A 22,448-nucleotide genomic window follows, 5' to 3' on the forward strand; every position below is an offset into this window, starting at 1 on the left:
TGTGTGTGCGCATGCATGTGTGTGTGCGTGAGTTTGTGTGTTCGTACATTTGTGTTCATATGTGTATATGTGTGTGTGTGTTCATACTTTGTATGCAAGTGTTTCAGTGTGCTTTTGTGTGTGTAAGTGTGCAAGTGTTTAAGTGTGCATGTTTGTATAAGTGTGTAAGTGTGCAAGTGTTTAGGTGTGCAAGTGTTTAAGTGTAAATGTCTGTGAAAGTGTGCATGCGTGTGTTAGTGTGCAAGTGTTTAAGTGCTTATGTGTGTGTAAATCTGCAAGTGTTTAGGTATGCATGTGTGTATTAGTATGCATGTGTGTGCAAGTGTCTAAGTGTGCATGTGTGTATAAGTGTGTTAGTGTGCTGATATAATTTACATACTTAAGTGGGTAAGTGTGCTTATGTGTGAAAGTGTGAAAGCGTGCATGTGTGTAAGTGTGTAAGTGTGCTAATGTGCGTGTGAGTGTGTTAGTGTGTAAGTGTGCTTATGTGTGTGTAAGTGTGTAAGTGTGTGAGTGTGTTAGTGTGCTTGTGTGTGCTTATGTGTGTAAGTGTGCTTATGTGTGTGTAAGTGTGTAAGTGTGCTTATGTGTGTGTAAGTGTGTAAGTGTGTAAGTGTGCTTATGTGTGTGTAAGTGTGTAAGTGTGTAAGTGTGCTTATGTGTGTGTAAGTGTGTAAGTGTGCGTATGTGTGTGTAAGTGTGTAAGTGTGCTTATGTGTGTGTAAGTGTGTAAGTGTGCCTATGTGTGTGTAAGTGTGCTTATGTGTGTGTAAGTGTGCTTATGTGTGTGTAAGTGTGTAAGTGCTTATGTGTGTGTAAGTGTGTAAGTGTGCTTATGTGTGTGCAAGTGTGTAAGTGTGCTTATGTGTGTGTAAGTGTGTAAGTGTGCGTATGTGTGTGTAAGTGTGTAAGTGTGCTTATGTGTGTGTAAGTGTGTAAGTGTGCTTATGTGTGTGTAAGTGTGTAAGTGCTTATGTGTGTGTAAGTGTGTAAGTGTGCTTATGTGTGTGCAAGTGTGTAAGTGTGCAAGTGTGCTAATGTGAGTGTAAGTGTGTAAGTGTGTAAGTGTCCATGTAAGTGCAAGTGTGTAAGTGTGTAAGTGTGCTTATGTGTGTGTAAGTGTGTAAGTGTGTAAGTGTCCATGTAAGTGCAAGTGTGTAAGTGTGCTTATGTGTGTGTAAGTGTGTAAGTGTGCTTATGTGTGTGTGTGTTTGTATGTGTAAGTGTGTAAGTGTGCTTATGTGTGTGTAAGTGTGTAAGTGTGCTTATGTGTGTGTAAGTGTGTAAGTGTGCTAACCTTGGCGATGGGCAGAGAAAGATCCCAGAAAGGGTCAAAGACGGTGGAGCAGAAACCACAGTGGCTGCAGGTCAAGGAGCTCTTCAGTTGACCCACAAACAGATCTGCAAATATAGAGAAGTGAGCCTCAGATGTTTCATCAAACGAGTCAAGAGTCAGTGGAACCAGTTCAACTCACCGACGATCTTGCTGTCTTCCCTCTCCAAGTATTTACTCCACATCTTCTTCCCTTTCTCTTCATCCCTGGAGCAGAAGAAGAAGCTGCTGACGTCACTCCAACCACAAATACCAGGACAGAACCTATGATTCTGGACTAATAGGCCCCTATTTATGGGTCTGACCCACTTCGCTCCCGCTAACTAGGTGACCGACTGACTATGAAATGTGCCAGGAGGATTAATGAAAGCTGTTTCGCAAACACATTACGATCCAAAAACACGTTTAATTCTTCGTAGAAATCATTGTTTTGAGGCCGTTTTCAGGGCAGTTGAGGGAAGATTAACCTCTTTAGACAAACGGATGAAGAAATTATGAGTTTGTTGATACACGTTTGGTTTAAATCCACTGTTTCTAAAGTTGGTTCAAATGTAATATAACGATTTAAAACAAATTTGACCCTTTTATATACAAATTCAATTCAATTATTTAAAAAAAAGGAATCAAATGCTTTTAAAAAACAACTTAAAATATGAAATTAAATCGTACAGTATTCTGACGACACCGACATACTTTAAACCAGCCACCTTCCAAACCCTAAATCAGCTGTTTTGATTGACAGCTGACTGCACAAATAAAGTTTTATTGATTTAGAATATTTAACTCAAAGTGAAAAAAAAATCTTTCATTTGGAAAATGTACATATTTTTTAAATTAATGTAATTAAAATTCAGACTATTAAAGAAACAATTGTTTCATATACAGTTTAAAACTGATCTATTACATGTATTATGGTAGTAACTTGCCACACACACATATAATAAAGAACATTATGAACGTTTTCAACACATTTTCTTTTATTTTAACTGAATTTTAATGTGTTTTATTCATTTATTTAGTCATATTTCTGCAATACTTTTTATTTTATTAGATATCACTGCCTCTAATAACCGGTGCTGAGATGAAAATAATCAAAAACAATCGACTCACGGCAGGTGATCGAAGTCTTCTACCGACCCTCGCGGCCGAACCGTAACTCTGTTGATCTCGTTGTGGAGTCCGTCCAGGAGGAAGCGCAGGAACTCTTGCGCGTCCTGCTGGCTGTTGGGTAAAGTGACATCTGGTGAGTCAAAAAACAAACAAAAACAACAACGACCGAAACTCACTTGTATCCCACGAATCGTGGCGCGTATCTCTGTATCTGCGTCTTGAACTCCGACGGGCTGACGGCGTCGCTGCTCGTGGACGTCCACATGGTCTGGATCAACTTGGCAAATTCTGTTTTTTTTTGTTTTTTTTAAAAAGAAGAAGAAGAGTTCAGTTATAACATGGGAGGTTGAAGATGGCCGCAGTGCTCGCCTCCGACACTAGGTGGCGGTGTGTCGCTCACCTTCCATGAGGGCTGAGTTGGTGCGGGTGTTAAGGTCTCTGCGGTGTGAGTTGTGCAGGCAGTAGTCTCTCAGGCTGTGAGTGTTGCTGAGACACTGCAGGATACTGTTCATGAAACACTGTGGAAACACACCGAGGATCAAACGCTTGTCCACGTAAACAACGTTTAACTCGATCCTTCGTTAAATCCTCGTTATGGTGTCAACAGCAAGTACAGCTTTGACACATGTATACATTATTAAACATTGATTTCGGTGTAAATATGTCACTTTTTTGAAAACATGTTTTGAGGACAAACGTTTGAGAAGTTGAGAAGATATTTAAGGAGCCTTTGTACTCGTCGTTGAATTATTCAGTTTGTTTTTCCTGCGAACAAAACATGAAATTATCCACCATCGTAAACAGCTATTATGACGACCACGAAGAAATCAACGTGTTTACAAAACTCGGCACGACTCGAACAGAAATCCACGCGTCAACGACGGACTTTAAAGCTTTATTAGACCTTTTTACACAACAAATGACGACACACGCAACTTTTAAGACAATTTCATTCATCAATCATCTGATGCGTCTTCACACGGAGTCTGGTTCTGCTCGAGGTTTCTGTCTGTTTAACAGAAAGTCTTTTCTCGTCGCTGTCGCCAAACGCTTGATCGCTGTGAAGCTTCTTAAGACGACCACGATTTGACACTTCCAATAAAATGCTACTTGAATTGAATAGATAACAAATCTTACATTAATCTAAATGTTTTATTTTGTCCCAAACATACTCGGGGTGTTGTTTTTTAAGGAAGTAAATGATGGTTTTGAAGTGAAAATAACATTTTAATAACAACAGTATCAAAGATGTAGAAGGTGATCCACGATCGGTCGCACTAAACAAAGTTTGCGGATGTTGGCGAAGGAAGGTTGGAAAACCTCTCACTCGATTCAATTCAACTTTATTTAAACAGTCAAACCATAACAGAGTAATCTGAAGACAATTTACAGTTATTAGCGACGAAAAACGGGTCAAAACAAAACAACAACAAGTAGCAGTGGTGAGAAAAAAAACCTGTCATTTTCAACGGGCAGAAACCTTGAGTAGAACCAGACTCAACGTGAAAAGTTTGGCTAAAAAATGAAGCCAAATATTGCCTCTTTAAGGTTGTGAGGAAGAAAACTAGATCGTCTTGTCAATAGTGACGACAACGGCGCAGTTTGTCATGTTAAGAAAACAAAAGCGACACACAACTTTTTGTGTATATATTTGTCACACGTGGTTTTGCAACACGTGCAGCTTGAAATGATCCAAAGCCCGTGACAGAGAGACAACAAGTTCTCTGGTCCATAGTTCATAGTTGGGCTGATTAGGTTACTCTTCACACACACACACACTCACTCACACACTCACACACACACACACACTCACACACACACACTCACTCAATCCCACACATTTATTTTGGGAGCGATGCTTGTGCTGTTGCCTGGCAGATGGTGTCGCTCAGAGCTGTGGTGTGTGTGTGTGTGTGTGTGTGTGTGTGTGTGTGTGTGTGTGTGTGGAAGGACATCGTCAACAACCCGACGTCTCATTTCAAACCAGCATCAATCAAAACGACAGATTTCCAGCCACTGAGACGGATCGATGTGAGGCGGCGCCACCTACCGTGTTTCCAAGGTTCTTCAGTCCCACCAGGCCCTGGGCGCTCTTGGAGTTCTGGGGAGGAACGAGACAATAGAAATTATTAAATCATACACTTAATAACGTGGGTAGAAGGAGCGTTTATAGTTTTTTAAGATGTATTTTTTAGACAAAATTGGACTGAAACTACTACTTTGATGTTTTTTATTCAGCTTCGTATTATTGTCGTACAGTTTTGTTATTAGAGTAATATCAGTGTCATTATAATATTAAATGGTTGAATTTAGCATTTCCAATGTTAAAACTTTATTGAAATGTTTTATAAATCGATAAATTCAATGGGATATATTTATATATGGAAAAGTTGCTTCAAAAATAGATAAAAATGACAAAATTCTGAAGTAATTGTTGTTTTTAGTGTAGTTTGGTATTCTTATCCCAATAATTCAAAACAAATGCTCTAAAATCAATATTTTTGAATCCAAAGCCTTTTATATTCAATTGGTTTAATATCAGCCAATCAAGTAAAAAACAAAGAAGTCCACTGCTGCGTCTCAAATCACATACTTCTCTTAGTGCACTGGAGGTTAGTATGCATCAGGATAGTGTACGTACTAACTAGTACGTAAATTCTCCACAGATAGTATGTCTCAAATCAAACACTGCCGCTACGCACTAACAGGAAATGACGCGACAGCTTCTTCTTCTACTACTATTTAAAGATGATTTCAACCAGCTGTAGGAACACTATCGCCACCTGCTGGCAGCACTTTTTGTTTGGATCAAGAAATTCGAGAATCAAAACATTCGCGAGATATTTACGCCGGTATCAGCACCGAAGACGTGTAATCCTCATACTGCTGGCTGAAAATGCACCTGTAAATATATATATATATATATATATATATAAATATATGACGTAAGTTTCGTTTATAACGTCAACGTCACTAAGATGGCGGTTGTTTAGGGTAGAATACTTAGTTTTGTGGGCGTTTTACTAAACAATTTAGTGTACATGGCGCACTACATTTCGCATACTTACAATAGAGACGCACTTAAGCACTAAAAATACCAAGTTTTAGTACGCAAGTATGCGATTTGAGACACATCTCTGGTGTGTCGATACATAATAGCGGATTCCAAAACAACTGAATTGTCAACATTTAAATATTGAATTTAAAACGCTACGAATTGAAAAAAAACATTAAGTTTAGAATATTTATTGTTGAAATATTGGAACGAGAACATCATACTCTATGTGTAAAAACTTAAATAATTGTGAACATAATGAAAAATAATTATATTATTGAAAACGTTTCAACAAATATACATTATTGAATAATTCAATGCTTTAAAAAATAATTCAATATTGTGATGGCACTCGCATACGTCCTTGAGTATCCACTGAAATACATAAACATAGATTAATAAGTTGTTTTTACTTCATAAAGTCAAGCTCCCCATCAAGAAGCTTCTAAAGCAGCAACTATGGGTCAGAAGGTCAAGCGTTGCTCTGAGACCACGTGAGGAACGACGTGACGACACACGAATGTGTCTCGATATCATCTCAACGGACGTCACGTCACGTCATTAATTCACGTGACCGAGGCATGTGAACCTTCATAAAGCAGCAGATATAAACGCTTCAATTATTTACACGCGGGTGATTTACCACCTCAAACATCCGCTACAATTACTCGTTTGATGGCATTCTGCGGCCGAGTCTTACACAAGCCGGTTACGTAATCCAGCAGCTCAAGGAAGAACCAGCGGAGGAACATGGGGGTGGAGAAGATAACGCTCTCGTGCCCTCAACTCTGAGGCGAGAAGGATATTTTCAAACCTTTTTTCCCACAATATTCTCTCCTCAAAAGTGAGACCAGTCATGTGATTTGATTAGAAAAATAAACTCCTTTAATGATCGTAGATGACATTAGTTTTTACTAGATCATCTGTAACCAGTAGAGAAGCAGCTTCAGATCTGGTAACAGGAGCTTCTATCTTCTCACTGACACCAGTCACCTGATCTCAGCGCAGGTGAGAAATCCACCTCAGCTTCACGCTCACCTGAAGATGAATGAGCTGAATGAAGGAAGTACGGTTGACGAGTCGTTACATATTCCCAACAAATTGTAAATTAAGTTAGTTTAGCTAGATTAGCTCATTTTATCGGTGAGTAAATCCTATGATTCGAGGAAACAACCAACTTTTTTCCAACTGCTCTTGAGAAACCAGGAATCAAATGGTCATGATATGTGACAAACATTTGAGTCTCATTTATTCTCAGAAATTATGATCAGAGTATTTGTTTATCATTAAACTTTTTAAATTATAAGTCTCTTTTTTGTATATTTAATGTAAAGGTTGCAATAATCTGACAATACGATACATATCACGATACAGGGTCAACGATACATCATGATACTGTAGTAACAAGTATATATGTGTAGTATTGTCTAGTACTTGACTCTGGTGTTGCAATATTTAAAGTATTATTTAATTTATGACTCTTTACACTCTGACAGTTTATGACTCTTGACGAAGTTGTAACTGATTTCATTTGTTTTGAAACAAAAATATACCAAAACTTCAGCTTTAAAAACTGCTGGAGTCGACTGTATCCTCTCGTCCTCAGTCATCGCCAATATTCATTTTTTAACAAACGCTGTGAATATTTACTTGTTAATTGTATATTAAAAATCGAATTATTATTATACACAGTTTATTGATCTGTAAAATATTAAAGAAATATGGTTCTTCCAATGACAGAAAAAACGAGGTTGAAGAAAAGGAATTTGATACTATCAGCTATAGTTTGGTAAATATTTGAGCTTAAACTTTTATCTCTTCCCTTCAAAAACATTTTTTCTTATCAAGGAAATAAAAAACTGGTAAATTAAATTGACGTGCGAGCGTTCGTTTATCAGACATTAATCTACAGCTTATCTACTGGTGTTGAATTTTTTTTCCTCCAGTAAATAATCTCTGCCATCTGTCAACATGTAAATGGCAAAAAAAGAAAAAAGAAAAGATTAATCATCTCATGATTTTTGTGTAATCCTTCTCTGAAGTCCAGTAGCTGTGAACTCAGCTTTATTAGCTTCGCTCACATAACATGATCGCTGACAGGGAAGCAGCAGATAGTCTTAATAGTAGCTTATTTCCTTAAAATAAAACATGTTTGTGACACTTTTAATTTCACGTCAAATTGAATTATTGTGCAGTTAAATGTTAATCATAGAAATACACTCACAAGATTCTCATTGACTTTTACTCGTGGAGTCAAACCGCCTTGTTTTCTCTCGACAGGCATCAAGAAACGTGGTTTGTGAGACGATGTCTTGGATGTTGTGAACGGATGGTTTGCAGCGCGGCGGCTAATTCTGTTATGTAAATTCTGCTTCTCTCACGTAAGCTGTTTAATGGAGCAAAGAGTGACGAAGGATTATGTTCGTACATAAAGGCCGGCGTTGTCATGCTTGGCATCTGGATCAGTGACGATAAGTCGACGCTGTCGAAGCAAACAAAGTCACCGGTTGAAGCGACAAGTTTAAAATGTACTGAGAAATTACATTACAGTTGGGAAGTATATCAGTGACATCAGAATATTAGATGGTTGAATTAAACATTTCAAATGTTCAAACCTTTATTTAATTGAAATGTGGTTGTTTTTTAAGCATTCAATATAATTCAATAATTTGTATACTCAAAGGTTTAATAAGTTTATTTTAAATAATATATATATTTTTTAAATATGATCAAGAATAATTATAATTACACACACAAGAGCTTGATATTGTTATTCCAATGATTCAAAACAGTTCCTAAATTCATTATTGTTTAATAAGTAATGAGGAAAATGTTGGCACTTTTATTCCAATTTAACCTTTTTTAATATACAGTACAATATCCAATGAAATACCTATAAACGTAAGCTACTGCAAAAATAAGACTCAGGCTATTGAGGTATTTTTTTGCGTTTATCCTTGCGTTATTTTCTTTGATTTTCTTTATACTTGCACTTTGTCATCCCTTGCACTTTGTTCTTTTGTTTGCACTTTGTTCTTGATTTTATGAAACTTACTGTACCAATCTGGAGACCCAATTTCCCAAAGAAGATATCAAGAATGATTAATAAAGTAAATCCATCTATCCATCCATCTATCTATTCATCCATCCATCTAATCTATTTTATACAACCATTTGGTCAGACGTGTGGATCTAACCTTGCCTCAAACAAAAAGACTTGTGTGTATACGTTACACACTGATCCTCAGTAACAACACCAACACAATGTCATCAGCAGCAGGTCGTGACCGCGAACACTAAACGACAGTAAAGCCGATACATCAGTATTTTTCAAGCCAGTAAACCAGATTGTTACGTAACTGCAGGCTTTCATACAACAGTGCACACTGTTAATGAAACATGAGGGAACACGAACAAACCGGGAAGATCCATGTGAGAGTGCAAAAAAGACACAGTACACTTAAAAAAAAGAGGAAGCCCGGAGGGGGGAGGAGGGGGGGTTTAGGGTTATAAATGCTTCATTCACAAATGTCAAAAGCACCACTGGCTACCAGCGTGCCACTTTTCAAAGTGTCTGAAAAGCATCAGGATCAGAGATGCCGCACTAAAAGCATTCCAAAGGCCAGGTCGAGCTGCTTCCTGAAGCCGGATATAAGAGACACAGGAAATGTTCCTCTGGCATGTGACCAGGAGGGAAAGTTCTGTCCGTTCTCTGCGATTCATTCTGTGAAGGTACGACGTCTGCCGGCCCCGGGAACGAAGGGCCCCGTTAGAGGAAATGGGTCAGAAAGTTGAGAAGCTGACGGTTCAAAATGCAATGGATTTGTTTTGGGTTGGACTGGTTTGGAAATGCATATATCTGCAACTTTGGCCAAAGTAAATCTTAAAAACTCTTTTTGCTAAATTATATTTGTCTTTTCTATAAGTACATACATTTTAAACTGGTAGTGGTAATTTCTCATTTTTTTAAAGGTGATTTATTATTCATTTTAGAAGGTGATGACAAATTGTATTATAATAATAATAATAATAATCTCTATTTATATAGCGCCTTTCTAGACCAGGGAAATGAAAATGAAAGACAATTGTTATGATCTGCTATGCGTCACTGTATGCTGTGTTCTTCTGTGCAACGACAATAAAATAAAGTCTAAAGTATAATATACTGGGGGTGTAAAAGCATATCGATATAACAACATATTGCGATGTTTTTATTCTCAATACTGTATCGATATTGAAATAACATGTTATTTTAATTCAAAGTTATTTAAAGGTTTATATTTCAATTGTGTGTGTAAAAAAAAGACAATCATTTGATGTTTTATTTTAGAATTAACACTCAAATATTCACTGCCTTTATTCATTTGTGCGCTGCAATTAAACCTCCAGCCACTAGTTGGCAGCGTGGCAATCGTCATTTCCTCCGTGCCAAAGTAACAACAAAAACCTGCCAAATGGCAGGACTGAGTGAAAAAGAAAGGAGAAACCAGACTCCAGCAGCTTTTAAAGCTGATGTTTGGACTCATGTTGACTTTAAAACAAAGTTCAAAAACTAAACACTGACCGACAGATATTACATGTTGATCCAGCTTGTTTGAGACTGTTAATGCACTTCATTGTGCATTGAAAATGTACATTTTTGTTAATATTTTGAGAAGAACTTTCCTACAAACACTTTTTTTTAAAGAAAGTATTAGCTAATTTCTTTGTTTTAAAATCAAGAAAAAAGTGTTGATACTTTAAAAGAAACAATATATCCCTGTTACTACAGTATCTAAATATATTGTATCGTCAGAAATGTATTGTGATACGTATCATATCACCCGATTCTTGCCAATAAACAGCCATACTAGTACGACTAGTAAAGATCCTTCCTAATGAAGATACTTTGGAATTGTTATTTCTATTAATTATAATAATAATCCCTTCATTTTAGGCTTGATCTGTATTAAGGTAACTTAAGTAACTAAGTAGTTTGACCTGAACCATTAACCCTGCAGGGTCGATTTAATTTGATATATTTGAGTTGGAAACATTAATGATTGATTCTAGGAAACGAATGATTGATTTCATCATTGAATATTTTCTCAGAACAGATTTACATAGGAATCCGCAACATGCTCACTTCAACGGCTCTGAACTTTGTCTCTCCGTCGGGAGATTAAAGCGTGTTTGAACAAAAGTCGTTGTTTACATCCACAACGACCACTCTTCAGTGCGATAAAAGTAACAACAAACTTGTTCAGCCTTGTGTGAACCTGCTGCTCCTCTCAGTCTAAACCTTTTTTTTTTAAACCTCGAGACAGAACCAGAATCTCAATGCATTTCATCTCCAGAGAGCAATAATTAGTTGGTCACAACAGACTATAAATACATCAGTCCAATACAGAAAAACAAGGCAGAAAATGTGCTAAAATGCTCTTTTTTCCCCCGGAGAAACAATAGTTTCACACTCCATTCAGCTGCTTTCTAAGCATCAAGTTGATGTCACAAGAAAAACTATACAACAATAAGAGATCAGATCAGGTTTCTTTACTCTAAGGTCTGAAAATCTGTGTCTTGTTTCTCGGTTTGTCACTTAAATAAAGTTTGTTGTTTGGTTTGAGGGTTCCTTGTCCTCTACTTCAGAAGTATCCAACAATAAGCAATAGAAAATGGATGGATTGTATCGATTATTACAATCTGAAAGGTGTTTTATTTTGAAAAAAAAAAGAGCTCTTGCTGATTCAGCATTATTAAGAGATGTATTTTAATAGAATTAAGGTTTGTTTGTTGTTTGGCAAGTTGTGCCATTTGATTTTGGTGTTTAATCTTTCAAATGATTGTTGATATTAAAATTGCACTAGGTTTTAAAAAACAAACGACATTAAAAACATTTTTACCGTTTCATTTTAATTCTTCTCTAATTTAATACGTTTCCTCTTGAGCTAGATTGTGAGCAAGAGTGTGTGATGTGTTGACAACAGAAGTTGTGTTGTATCTAGTTGTATCTATCTAATTTATGTGTACTACTAATTTAAATAACTAATAAAAATAAACCCTGAATCAGAGCCACTGTAACTACTGATATCATTTTTTAAGGACTCGTTTCTTATTAAATAATAAATATAAGATTATAATAAAACCATTTAAAAATAATTTAATTCAATAATTAATTGCATATATTGGAAGGTGGAATATGTTTATTATATATATATATATATAGTATTATTAAAAATAATTATGTTGACACGCATACGTTTGATTAAATACATTTTCTAATTTTCGGTTAATTATCATCAAATCATTTTTTAAATTAATATAAAAAATGTTGGCTCTTTTAATCCAACTCAACCTACAATAAAATATTGAAATAAATTAATTGAAAACAAATCAATGCTTAAAGAAATAACATTTCAATAAAAAACTATTTCAACATTTGAAATGTTAAATGCAACTATTTCTTTTTTCTGATGGCACTGATATACTTATGATGAAGCTAAATGTATTTATTCTGAATGGAACAGTGACAATACAATCCTGTGTTGTTCTCAGTGTTATCTTGATCTTTAAAGTATATACTTTATTGAGTATTGTTTTGATTGTTTAAGCGCTTTGTGACCTTGGTCTCGAAAAGCGCTATATAAATAAATATTACCTACTTACTTACTTACTTACAATATATTAGAATTAATACATGTACACTAGTATGAACTAGACTTATTTTTCAGACAGTAATAATAAAATAAATTGTCAAAATCACTGTAAGTAAGTAAGTAAGTAATATTTATTTATATAGCGCTTTTCCAGACCAGGGTCACAAAGCGCTTAAAGAATCAAAACAATACTCAAAAAAGTATATACTTTAAAGATCAAGATAATACTGAGAACACAACAGGAGTTCCAGAAAATCAAGGAAAACTTGTGATACTCGAGCTGAAAGTCACGTAGAAAATGTCAAATAAATCTCAAACACAATTCAGAAGTAACATCCCTACAGCGAGTCTCCATTAGTCCCAGAGCAACAACACAACACCGAGTCCACCTGGCAGCGTGAGGCGCCGACTGCCGATCGGCCAACACGTGTCAGCGAGGAACAGTCTGTTCGGATCCATCGTTCAGGCCGACTGACCATCACTAACAATCTCTGCCCGTCATCCCACATGACGTTCGTGTCAAGTTGTCCCGGGACACTCTCGTGGCGCGACACTCGAGACGACACATGCCGCACGTGACGAAAAAAAACAAGATAAGTTTATCTCACTTTTTTTCTTTTTTTTTTCCCTCAATTTGGACCAACACAAGACAACAACACACCCCTGGGTTCTCTTACATAGTCTTTCTAGGAAGAGAAACCACATCAACATCTAATACTGCGAACTGTGTGTTCATCTGAAGATCAGGCCTCGGAGAAAAGCCCCGGAGCTCACACTATCATCCACAGTGTTTTCATTTACAGCCCAGGAGCATGTGACCGCTGAGACATGCTTCTTACATAACTCCACTATTCATCTTGACTCTTGTCTCCGCTGGAATGTTCACTCCGGTAGTTCAACACAAAACACAAGTCCACTACACACACACACACACAGTACACACTCTTAACACATACCTGGGCTTGATAGCTCCACACAATACTTCAGAAAATAGTGTTTTTATTTGGTAAATGATAAATGGTTTTAACTTATATAGAGCTTTTCTATGGTTATTCAGCAGCCAAAGCGCTTTACACTAAGTTACACATTCACACACACATTCACACACTGATTATATTAGTTTGTTATATCATATTTATAATCAGAATCTGATGTTAAATTGCCAATGTTGTAAACAAAACTAAGTAAATATATTAAAAATGACATGAAAAATAAAAATGCATTATATAATGCTTTACATTCAGTCATTTTCTACTGCTTTATCCCTTACCGGGGGTCGCGGGGAGACTGGAGTCTATCCCAGTACCATAGGGCGAGAGGCAGGGGACACCCTGGACAGGACGCTAGTCTTTCGCAGGGGACACACAAAGACAGACAACCATTCACACATCCTACCTATGGACAATTTCCCAAAGTTCTCAATCAAACTCTGTATGTTTACAATCTACAGAATAAATGTAATTGTGTTATTTTATTACCACAAGCATTAATGTATATTAAAAGGTTTGTTTCATCTAATTTATGTTGAATGTTTTTTATTCATTTTTGTTTCTACACTGAACTAGTTTATTAAATCAAATTCACAATCCTTGTGAATAAAGGAATATTTTATCTTATGTTTAAGGTCAACATCACTAAACCTATTAAATATTTTCTTTATTTTACATATTTAAGAGAGACATTTTTGTTATTTTCAAATGCTAAAAATGCGCATCTTTTTCCTCAAATTCTGAATATAATTGTGGTTAAAGCATGAAAAAATGTTGAATCGTGTTTTTGGTTTTAGGTTTTTAAAAAAAAAAATAGGTAGGTAAGGTAAGGTAAGGTAGGTAGGTAGAACTTTATTGATCCCTCAGGAAGTCTCCTTCTGGAAATTGTTTTTTTTTCCAATTATCCACAGCAAATACAGCAATTTTTCATAAAAAAGAATCAAAATAAAATAAAAACAAGAACAAAGAGAAATAACAAGATGATACAATCTAAATCTAAAGATAAAGATAAAGAACATAGATCAAAGAAAAACAACAAAGACAAAGGATACAAAGACTAACATAGAACAGAACATCATGATACTTTTACTCCACTCCTGCCCCCCGAACTCAGAATTGTACAATTTAATAGCCCGTGGAATGAATGAGTCCTTGAGTCTATTAGTGTTGCACCTGGGAAGGAGTATTCGTGCACTCATTCTGCTTCTCTGCTCACTCTCTTTTTCTCTCCTGAAAATTGAGTGTGTTTTTGTAAAATAAAATATAATACAAAAATATAGAAACTATAGATATATTGTTGTTAATTACAATGTTTAAACTGTAAATACCGGTGTATTCAGGAGACAATATCTCACCTAAAAACACTAAATCACGTCCACACAAACACACAGATGCAGAAACAGGTTCTAATGAATGCTAGCCGGGGTGAGGGGGTGAGAGGGATCTGTCGAGGACGGGCGATGACGAACAAGAGTGCGACAAGGACCGGAGCAGCAGGTGCAACAGTGACAACAAGAACCATGAAGCACTTCAAGCTGCCAGGCATGAACACAACAACCAGTATTCTAATGTGATTTCTTATTACATAACACAAGCTGGCACGTCCCCGCGCCACACTGCAGCTTGGTTACACACAAACAAACACACACACACATTGAACTCAACAGGAGCACAATATTCGATTTAAAATATTATTTTTTTATTTAAATGTTTAAGCCCTTGAAGGTGGAAAATTCCAATGTTATCAAAAAAGTTTCTAAAAGTGCATTTTAAATGTTCGTCAAACCTTTATTGCCAGTGTTGTTTACACAAAATGTAATTTATTTTTGTTGTGTGTAATAAAATAGATATATAGAAATGTATTGATCCCTCAGGAGTTCTCCTTCAGGATATTGTTTTTCCAAATAGCAATACAGACGATAATAATAATAATAATAATAATAAATAAAAATGAGAACAAGAACAAAGTTTCAAATAAATAAAAGAACAACTAGGATAAGACTCAAAGTAAGTAAGTAAGTAAGTCATTTTTATTTGTATAGCGATTTCCTAGACCAGGGTCACAAAGCGCTTAAACAAATCAAAACAATATTCAACAAAGTACATACTTTAAAGATCAAGATAAAACTGATAACACAACAGGAGTTCCAGAAAATCAATAATAATAATCATAATAATAAGCAATAGATAAATAGAAACAATCACCAAGGCAACCAATCTGCTTCTCCACGCTTACAAATATGTTTAAAAATAAATGTATTTAAAAAAAAAACAACTAAATAGATGGAAACTACACACACACATGTATATATATATATATATATATATATATATATATATATATTTATAGTGACCGAGTTTTTCCAACACAAGTACAACAACTTGAGTGAACATCTTCCCCCCAAAAATCCACCTATTGAAGGATGAAAAAAACCACGAGAAAACACAAAGTGCCGGAAGAAGTCACCGGGTTCCGGGGGGCAGAGGATGGTGTAAGAACAGGGTAGTAAGAGCAGCTGGAGTGTATGTTGGGGGGGGGGGATTAAATGGTGGTTATATAAGCAGTGACCTGCCAGTGCAGGCCCTACTGATCCTGGCACAGTCAAGTACAGAGGCTTAAGAGAAGAGCTTATACCTTCCACCCATGACTCACTTTGACGTGACATCATGTATTTATTTATTTATTTGTCACTAGAAACGTTATGTCAGGCGTTATAACGCATCTGAACCATTGAATGGTTACTGATCATGCGCAGAAGGAGGCGTTTCTTTTTTGTTGGATCAGTGGATGGTTCCTACCTTGGCTTGGTTGATCAGAAGCCCTACGAAAGTTGACACCAGAACCGAGCCGGACACGCTTCCTTTCCTGCGCATCTCCGTCTTCAGGAAGGGGAAGGCGGCTGTGGGGGGGTCCTCGGGTACCGTCACCGTGTACGACTGCCTCATGCTGGGCATCTCTGGAGCGGCAGAGACTCGGAACTAAAAGAGGTCCAAAGATGACGCTCAGAGTCCGGCGTCCATAGAGAAGCGCCCGTGAGGAGAACCTTGGGGTCCGGACCGATGCGAGGTCGTTGGAGAAATAGCACGAATGGGGATGTAGTGGTTACGAGCTCCGGGAGGATCCGCCCCCTTTTTTTTTTCTACCCGGGCCCGGTTGACCGGGACGCGCGTCAGCGAGAGACGCCTCCGGTCGTGTGTCGTGACGTCACAGTCCAGCCTTCAACGCGTCGCTGCGGCTCCTGATGTCAACCTGAAGGAGCGAGTCTTTTACCCTCAGAACATGTCGCTCCTCCTCCTCCTCCTCCTCCTCCTCTCCCGGGAGATAATGTGGGTTGTAGAGAGAGAGAGATTATGATGTCGCTCATTAATCTTTTAAATATAAATGTGTTTCTATATCCAGGGTAATTGACTCTCCTCAGGGGCCACGTTATGAACTGAGTTGTTGTGAGGAAGCACACAAAGAGAAGAATATAAGGAGCTATAATATGAAGTGAAAAGTGAATTGAAAAAGAGAATTAAAAGGACATTATAATATAAAGGTATATATTGTATTGTATATTAATAAAGAACATGAAGTTAACCCCTTCTTTATGTTAAAATAGTTTTTATAACGGCATCAAATCAAATGCAAAATATTAAAAGTAGTTAAACCACTTAAAAAATAAAATATATATAAATAAAAAAGCTATTTTCTAGTTTTCCAAGTATTGTGAGGGGCCATCAGACAAAAAAAAGAAGGGATGAATAAAAGGAGATATAGTTTAAAAAGAAAACTTAATATGAATAATATAAGTTTGGAATATATAATATGAAATATAAATGATATAAAATAATTAAGATAGAAGATAAGATAACATGCGTTATATTAAATAGTTAACAGCGACAAATCAAATGCGAAAGATGAAAAGTAGTTAAACCACTTAAAACATAACATTATAAAATACATCTTAAATAAGCTTTTAGAAGCAGGGATGAATAAAAGGAGATATAATATAAAAAGAAAACTTAATATACATAATATACGATTAGAATATATGATAAAATAAATCAAATCAAATGCAAAAGATGAAAAGTAGGTATACCACGAATGAAGTAAGGTAAGGTAAGGTAAAACTTTATTGATCCCTCAGGAGGTCTGTGTGGGGCCATCAAGCCAAAACAAAAGAAGGGATTAATAAAACGAAGGAAAACTTAATATAAAAAGTGAATAAAAAAGGAAATTATAATATAAACTTAAATGTAATTTGGTTGTTATATAATGAAAAAGATCCTCCTTTTTTAATTAAATAGATTTTGTAACAGCAACTAACCAATTGCAAAATATTAAAAGTAGTTATACCACATAAAACATCATGAAATAAATCTTAAATAAGCCATTTTATTTTGTAACATTACATTTTTAATAAATTTAATTTATAAATAAAGAAAACTATTATCTTAAGTATTGTGAGGGGTCATCAAGCCAAAAAATAATAAAAAATTATAAAAGGAGCTTCAATATAAACTTACATTTTAATTGTATTGAATATTATTTAATAACAAAGATCTTAAAGAAAAGATAACCTTTTTTATATTAAATCTTTTTTTGTAACAGGAACAAATAGAATAATTAAATACATTTAGTTTAGAAATAGGATATCAAAACACTATTTTGCTTGGTTCTGTTTTTTTCTATGAATTATTTTGTGCGTTATCTTATTTCACTCTTGTATTTTGTACTGTCACCACAAAACAAATCTCATGTTGTGTTTAAAACACTGGCAATAAAAGTTTCTGATTCTGATTTTCCAAAGCATTTTGCCCTTAAAGAACAGATAACAGAAAGAAAAAGAGCAAAAAATGCCCGTGAACAAAGATCTTTTTCTGACTGAAATGAGTTAAACAATATAATTGTTCTCCATCAAAATCATTTAGTACAGTCAGAGGGTCACATTGGGCCCCCCGGTCCAACCATCATCTTTTTAAATCCCAAACTAAAAAAATGAGTTGTGAGATTAAATCACTGTCCACCAGCAACTCCCCCTGACCTCAATTACTTTCCTCAAGTGGTCTCCAGGCAAGACAGCTTGGTTAAGCGGAAATTTCTATCAGAAAATCAAAACTAATCATGAAGGATCATTTCCAGCAGTGGTATTCCATCCGCACTCGCCAGGTTCCGTCTTGTGTACACAACAAACAGTCGGAGATTAAAGCCTGTCAATGTGTGTCGGTGGCTGTACAAGTGGAAAACTACAATCCAAGAGAAGGTCCTGTGACGTCCAGAGTTGAAAAGACAAATAAATGATTGTTAGACTTAACGGTTTTATACCTTGAAACCAAATGTCAATTTATTAAGGGGTTTGAAAGTCGTATTCACTCCCTGACCACACGCTGTAAATAAGAAATACTGTACATACCTGCCACCGGCAACCTTGGCATTCCTCAAAGGTACATATCATTCTGAGATGTTCTAATGATAAATACTCCCAGACACATTCAAGTTCAGGACAGGAGAACCTCTCCCGTTTCAGCCGAGAATAAAACCTCCTCAATGTTTTTATGTGCGTGACATGACCAGGGACACACTGACCATCAGGCGCTGCCAAAATACATCTCAGTATTCAACTTTGGTTCATATTTAATAAACATTCTTCCACTTTAAGCATCAAAGCTGAACCAGAAAAAGTGCAAGCAAAAATAAACGGTATTCTTTGATGATGCAAAAAAAAATCATGATGCTAATAATAACTATCAGGTCATAATGTCAATTGTTATAACTATTTTAAAGTCTCACATTTACACATTCACAATGACAAATGGCTTTTTATTGATTTCAACTCAAATCTAAATGTTACTGTTTTTTGGGTGGAACAGCTGACGTTGTGAGAAGTCATGAAAGTTAAGTTTCATATCCACTTTTCTTCATTAATGTAACTCTCAGTTCTCACTTTTTTTAACCTTCAACTACTTTTGAGGTTATACGTCTTTATAAGAGGAATTAAAATACAAAAAATACATTGATAAAGAGACGGATGAAAAAGTAACTGGTTTTACAACCAGATTTATTTTTGGATCAGTTGTGAAACAAAGCCATCACAATGTGATGGCTATATCTTTACTTATTCTGTATTTTAAAAATAGAAATACATTAGTAAACAATGTTTTTTTTACTTTCCCTGGTTGTATAACAATATTTGGTAATGAAAAAAAAGGGCACTATAGGAAACATTTAAGTGACTGTCACTCCAATGAAAAAATGTAATTTTTGAAACTGAAAGAAGGTGATTTTAAACAATGTATAACTGACCACAAACTAACACACACTATATACAAATACTGGATAATTTTTATTTGTTCAGGCTTTTCCTTGATTTTTTGGAACTCCTGTGTTGTTCAGTGTTATCTTGACCTTTTAAGTATATATTTTATTGAGTATTGTTTTGATTGTTTGAGCGCTTTGTGACCCTGGTCTGGAAAAGCGCTCTATAAATATAAATTACTTACTTACTTACTTACTATAATAAAGAGTTTTTTAAGAGCTGGATCTGCCCTTAATGTTTAGGTTACAACGAATTCTTTATACTAGTGTTATTAAACAATTGGTGATTATTTTACAGTGAATTGATAATTTACTGTGCTGTTGTTTTGGTAAGTTTACAATTGACTTATTTCACTCCATTCTGTGGGACGTTCGCATCAGTTGTACAACAGCGCCCCCATCTGGCCGGAGAGCTGAACTCCAGAGCAAGCGTTTCAGTGAAATGTGTTTTTGCCAAATGATGACGATGCCCTGACTCAGCCCTGACTATTGACTTCTTCATGCCACTTCATCCCAAACAGCAGATGCTCATTATCAACCAACATGTGCAAGAACAGCAGACGACGATCTCTTACCATGGATTCTCGGCCAGTGGACTCAGAAATCCCATTTGTGCTCGGCTCCCACGTGGAGGAGCTGAATGCTCTGCTGCTGCTGCTGCTGCTGCTGCCGCTGCCAAAGGTCTCCTGCGCAGAGCTCCGTGTGAGGGCCTCCTGAGTGGAGCTCCGCAACAGGCCTGAGTAATTCGGACGGCTGCTGGAGACATAGGAGTCGGCCACTTCGCAGGCTCTACTGCGGTAGGTCCTCAGGTTACTGGAGGAGGAAGATGTGGCGGAAGAAGACGGGGAAGTGTCCTTGAGGCCCAGGGTGGCGAGGTCTCTGCTCAGGTCGCTCTGGGACACGGATTTCCGTCGACTCAGGGAGATGCTGGAGGCCACGGCGGGTGAGGAGGCGAGGTAGCTGGACTGGGCGGCAGAGTAGGAGCTGTAGCCGGTGTAGGCCGACCCCCCGTTGAGCCCATAACCCGTGTGGCTCTTGACAGGAGTTCTACTGAGGCTCTCGCTCCGGCGGCTACTGATGCTGCTGCTGCTGCTGATGCTACTGCTCCCGAGGATGTCCGTGCGCGGGATGGTGCGACCCCGGTCCCGGTCCCGGTCCGGGTCCGACGAGGTGCTGTAGTTGCGGCTGCGGGAGGCGGCGCCGCCGAGATAGCTCGACGTCGAAGAGTAAGCCGAGGACGCCGAGGACGTGGTGGGGGACCTGTACGTGGACAGCTTGTCCCGCTCGCCGTAGGAGCTAAGGCTCGGGGTTCGGGCGGAGCTGTAGGAGCTGTAGTGGCTGGTGTAGGACGGGCCAGCGTAGCGCTTGGTGCCGGAGGAGACTCGGGACATGATGGTGCTGGTTTCTCAGCCAAAACGAGGGAGAGCCTCTGGAAGACTGCATCGACTGAAAGACAAGAGCAAAGACGCATTTTTTTTAATGCCAGGTCTTGGACAAATACCTCTAGGTATACTTTATAATTATTCTATCATTTTAATTAAATTCTGCAGAGTTACAGCTACAGTTCCAGAGATTGATAATTCTTCATGATACAGTGTTATTATTTTCACTAGAGGGCATCTCGGCTCCACAAGCATTTGGGCTCTGAATCAATAATTTAAAGAAACCTTGCATATTCAAAACAGAGCGCCACCTGCAAAACAAATAGACTCAAGGACTCATTCATTCCTCGGGCTATTAAATTGTACAATTCTGAGTTCGGGGGCAGGAGTGGAGTAAAAGTATCATGATGTTCTGTTCTATATTAGTCTTTGTATCCTTTGTCTTTGTTGTTTTTCTTTGATCTATATTCTTTGTCTCTATCTTTAGACTTAGATTGTATCATCTTGTTCTTTCTCTTTATTTCTTTGTTCTTGTTCTTATTTTATTTTGATTTCTTTTTTTGTGAAAAATTGCTGTATTTCTACCTTACCTTACCTTACCTTCTGAGCTCTACAGATGACAAAACTGAATCATAAAACTTCATAATCCATCTAAAGAAACATCATCGACTGGGCTCGAGATCAAAAGAAGAAAAGGTGGATAACCTTTTGGTGAAATGGTTTTTTTGACCCGGTGAAAAATGGATAACTTGAATATAAATTGCTTATGATTCAAACCCCATCTCTGCCAGTTACTTAAATACGAATTTGAGTTGTGAGCAGATCGCAGGTGCAAACCACACAAATACTGTAGGTTTGTCCACATGGTGACTAGACCCCCCCTGGAAATAGGGCAAGAAGCACGGTCATGCATTAGAGACTCAGGGTAGAGCCACTGCTCCTCCCTGATCTAGGGCACGTCCCACTGGTAGGAGACCATGCCTCTGGGACCCCCATGAAAAGCTGGATGCTATAGCCGGGGAGAGGAAAGTCCCTGTAACCCACCCAATAAGTGGAAGAAGACAAAAGACATCAAATCCACCTTTAAGATGTAGCTGGTTAATTTTAAACATCACCATTTCCTGCACCTATTAAGCGTGAGTCCAGTCAGTATCGACGGTGAAAATCCAAGCCACGTTGTTCAAGAGAGAGGATCCTGTTCAAATGTGCAGCAGCATCTGAATAAATAAAGCCACTGGTGTTCCAGATATGTGCTGATTCTGTGGGAGTCCGATTTCCGTGCGTGTGAAGGCGCTCTCTCTTCTCCGTTTGCCCGACTTCTCACACTTTTCCCCTCCATCTGGGGGCCATACTGCTTTCCCCTTCTTGCTTCTCTGTTCTCTCTTGACCACGGGTTTATTAATAATTTACATCATGGATCCTAGGTTGGCAAACAGACAGTGGAGGCTACAGGACATCATGGTATGGTATTAGGAAGAAGTCATTAGGTCCATTTATAGACCAAGAGGAACCAACATTTTGATAAATAAAAAGGTTCAAGAAGAAGTGATCTGTTATGAATATATGTTCTACGCAGAAAGAGCACCAAAATATGGCAACAATGGTGGTACTGTGATCTTTTTTCTCTCCATTTTTGACTGTTGAAT

General features: G+C 37.2%; 1 protein-coding gene across 3 annotated transcripts in view; it reads right to left on the reverse strand.

Annotated features, from left to right (window-relative positions):
• The window catches only part of usp2a (ubiquitin specific peptidase 2a), a 33,754-nt gene that overhangs the window by 6,370 nt on the left and 4,936 nt on the right, over positions 1–22,448 (reverse strand). For all 3 annotated transcript variants that reach the window (XM_087795042.1, XM_087795041.1, XM_087795040.1), the window contains exons 2-8: positions 19,996–20,866; positions 4,494–4,544; positions 2,844–2,961; positions 2,620–2,731; positions 2,444–2,554; positions 1,476–1,540; positions 1,298–1,401 (exon numbers count right to left, since the gene is read on the reverse strand). In XM_087795042.1, coding sequence (XP_087651168.1) covers positions 1,298–1,401; positions 1,476–1,540; positions 2,444–2,554; positions 2,620–2,731; positions 2,844–2,961; positions 4,494–4,544; positions 19,996–20,811 — 1,377 coding nt within the window. In that variant the 5' untranslated portion in view covers positions 20,812–20,866. The remainder of the gene's footprint in view (positions 1–1,297; positions 1,402–1,475; positions 1,541–2,443; positions 2,555–2,619; positions 2,732–2,843; positions 2,962–4,493; positions 4,545–19,995; positions 20,867–22,448) is intronic.

The sequence above is a fragment of the Callionymus lyra genome, chromosome 7 (assembly GCF_982586985.1).
Source record: "Callionymus lyra chromosome 7, fCalLyr1.hap1.1, whole genome shotgun sequence".
Lineage (NCBI taxonomy): Eukaryota > Metazoa > Chordata > Actinopteri > Syngnathiformes > Callionymidae > Callionymus > Callionymus lyra.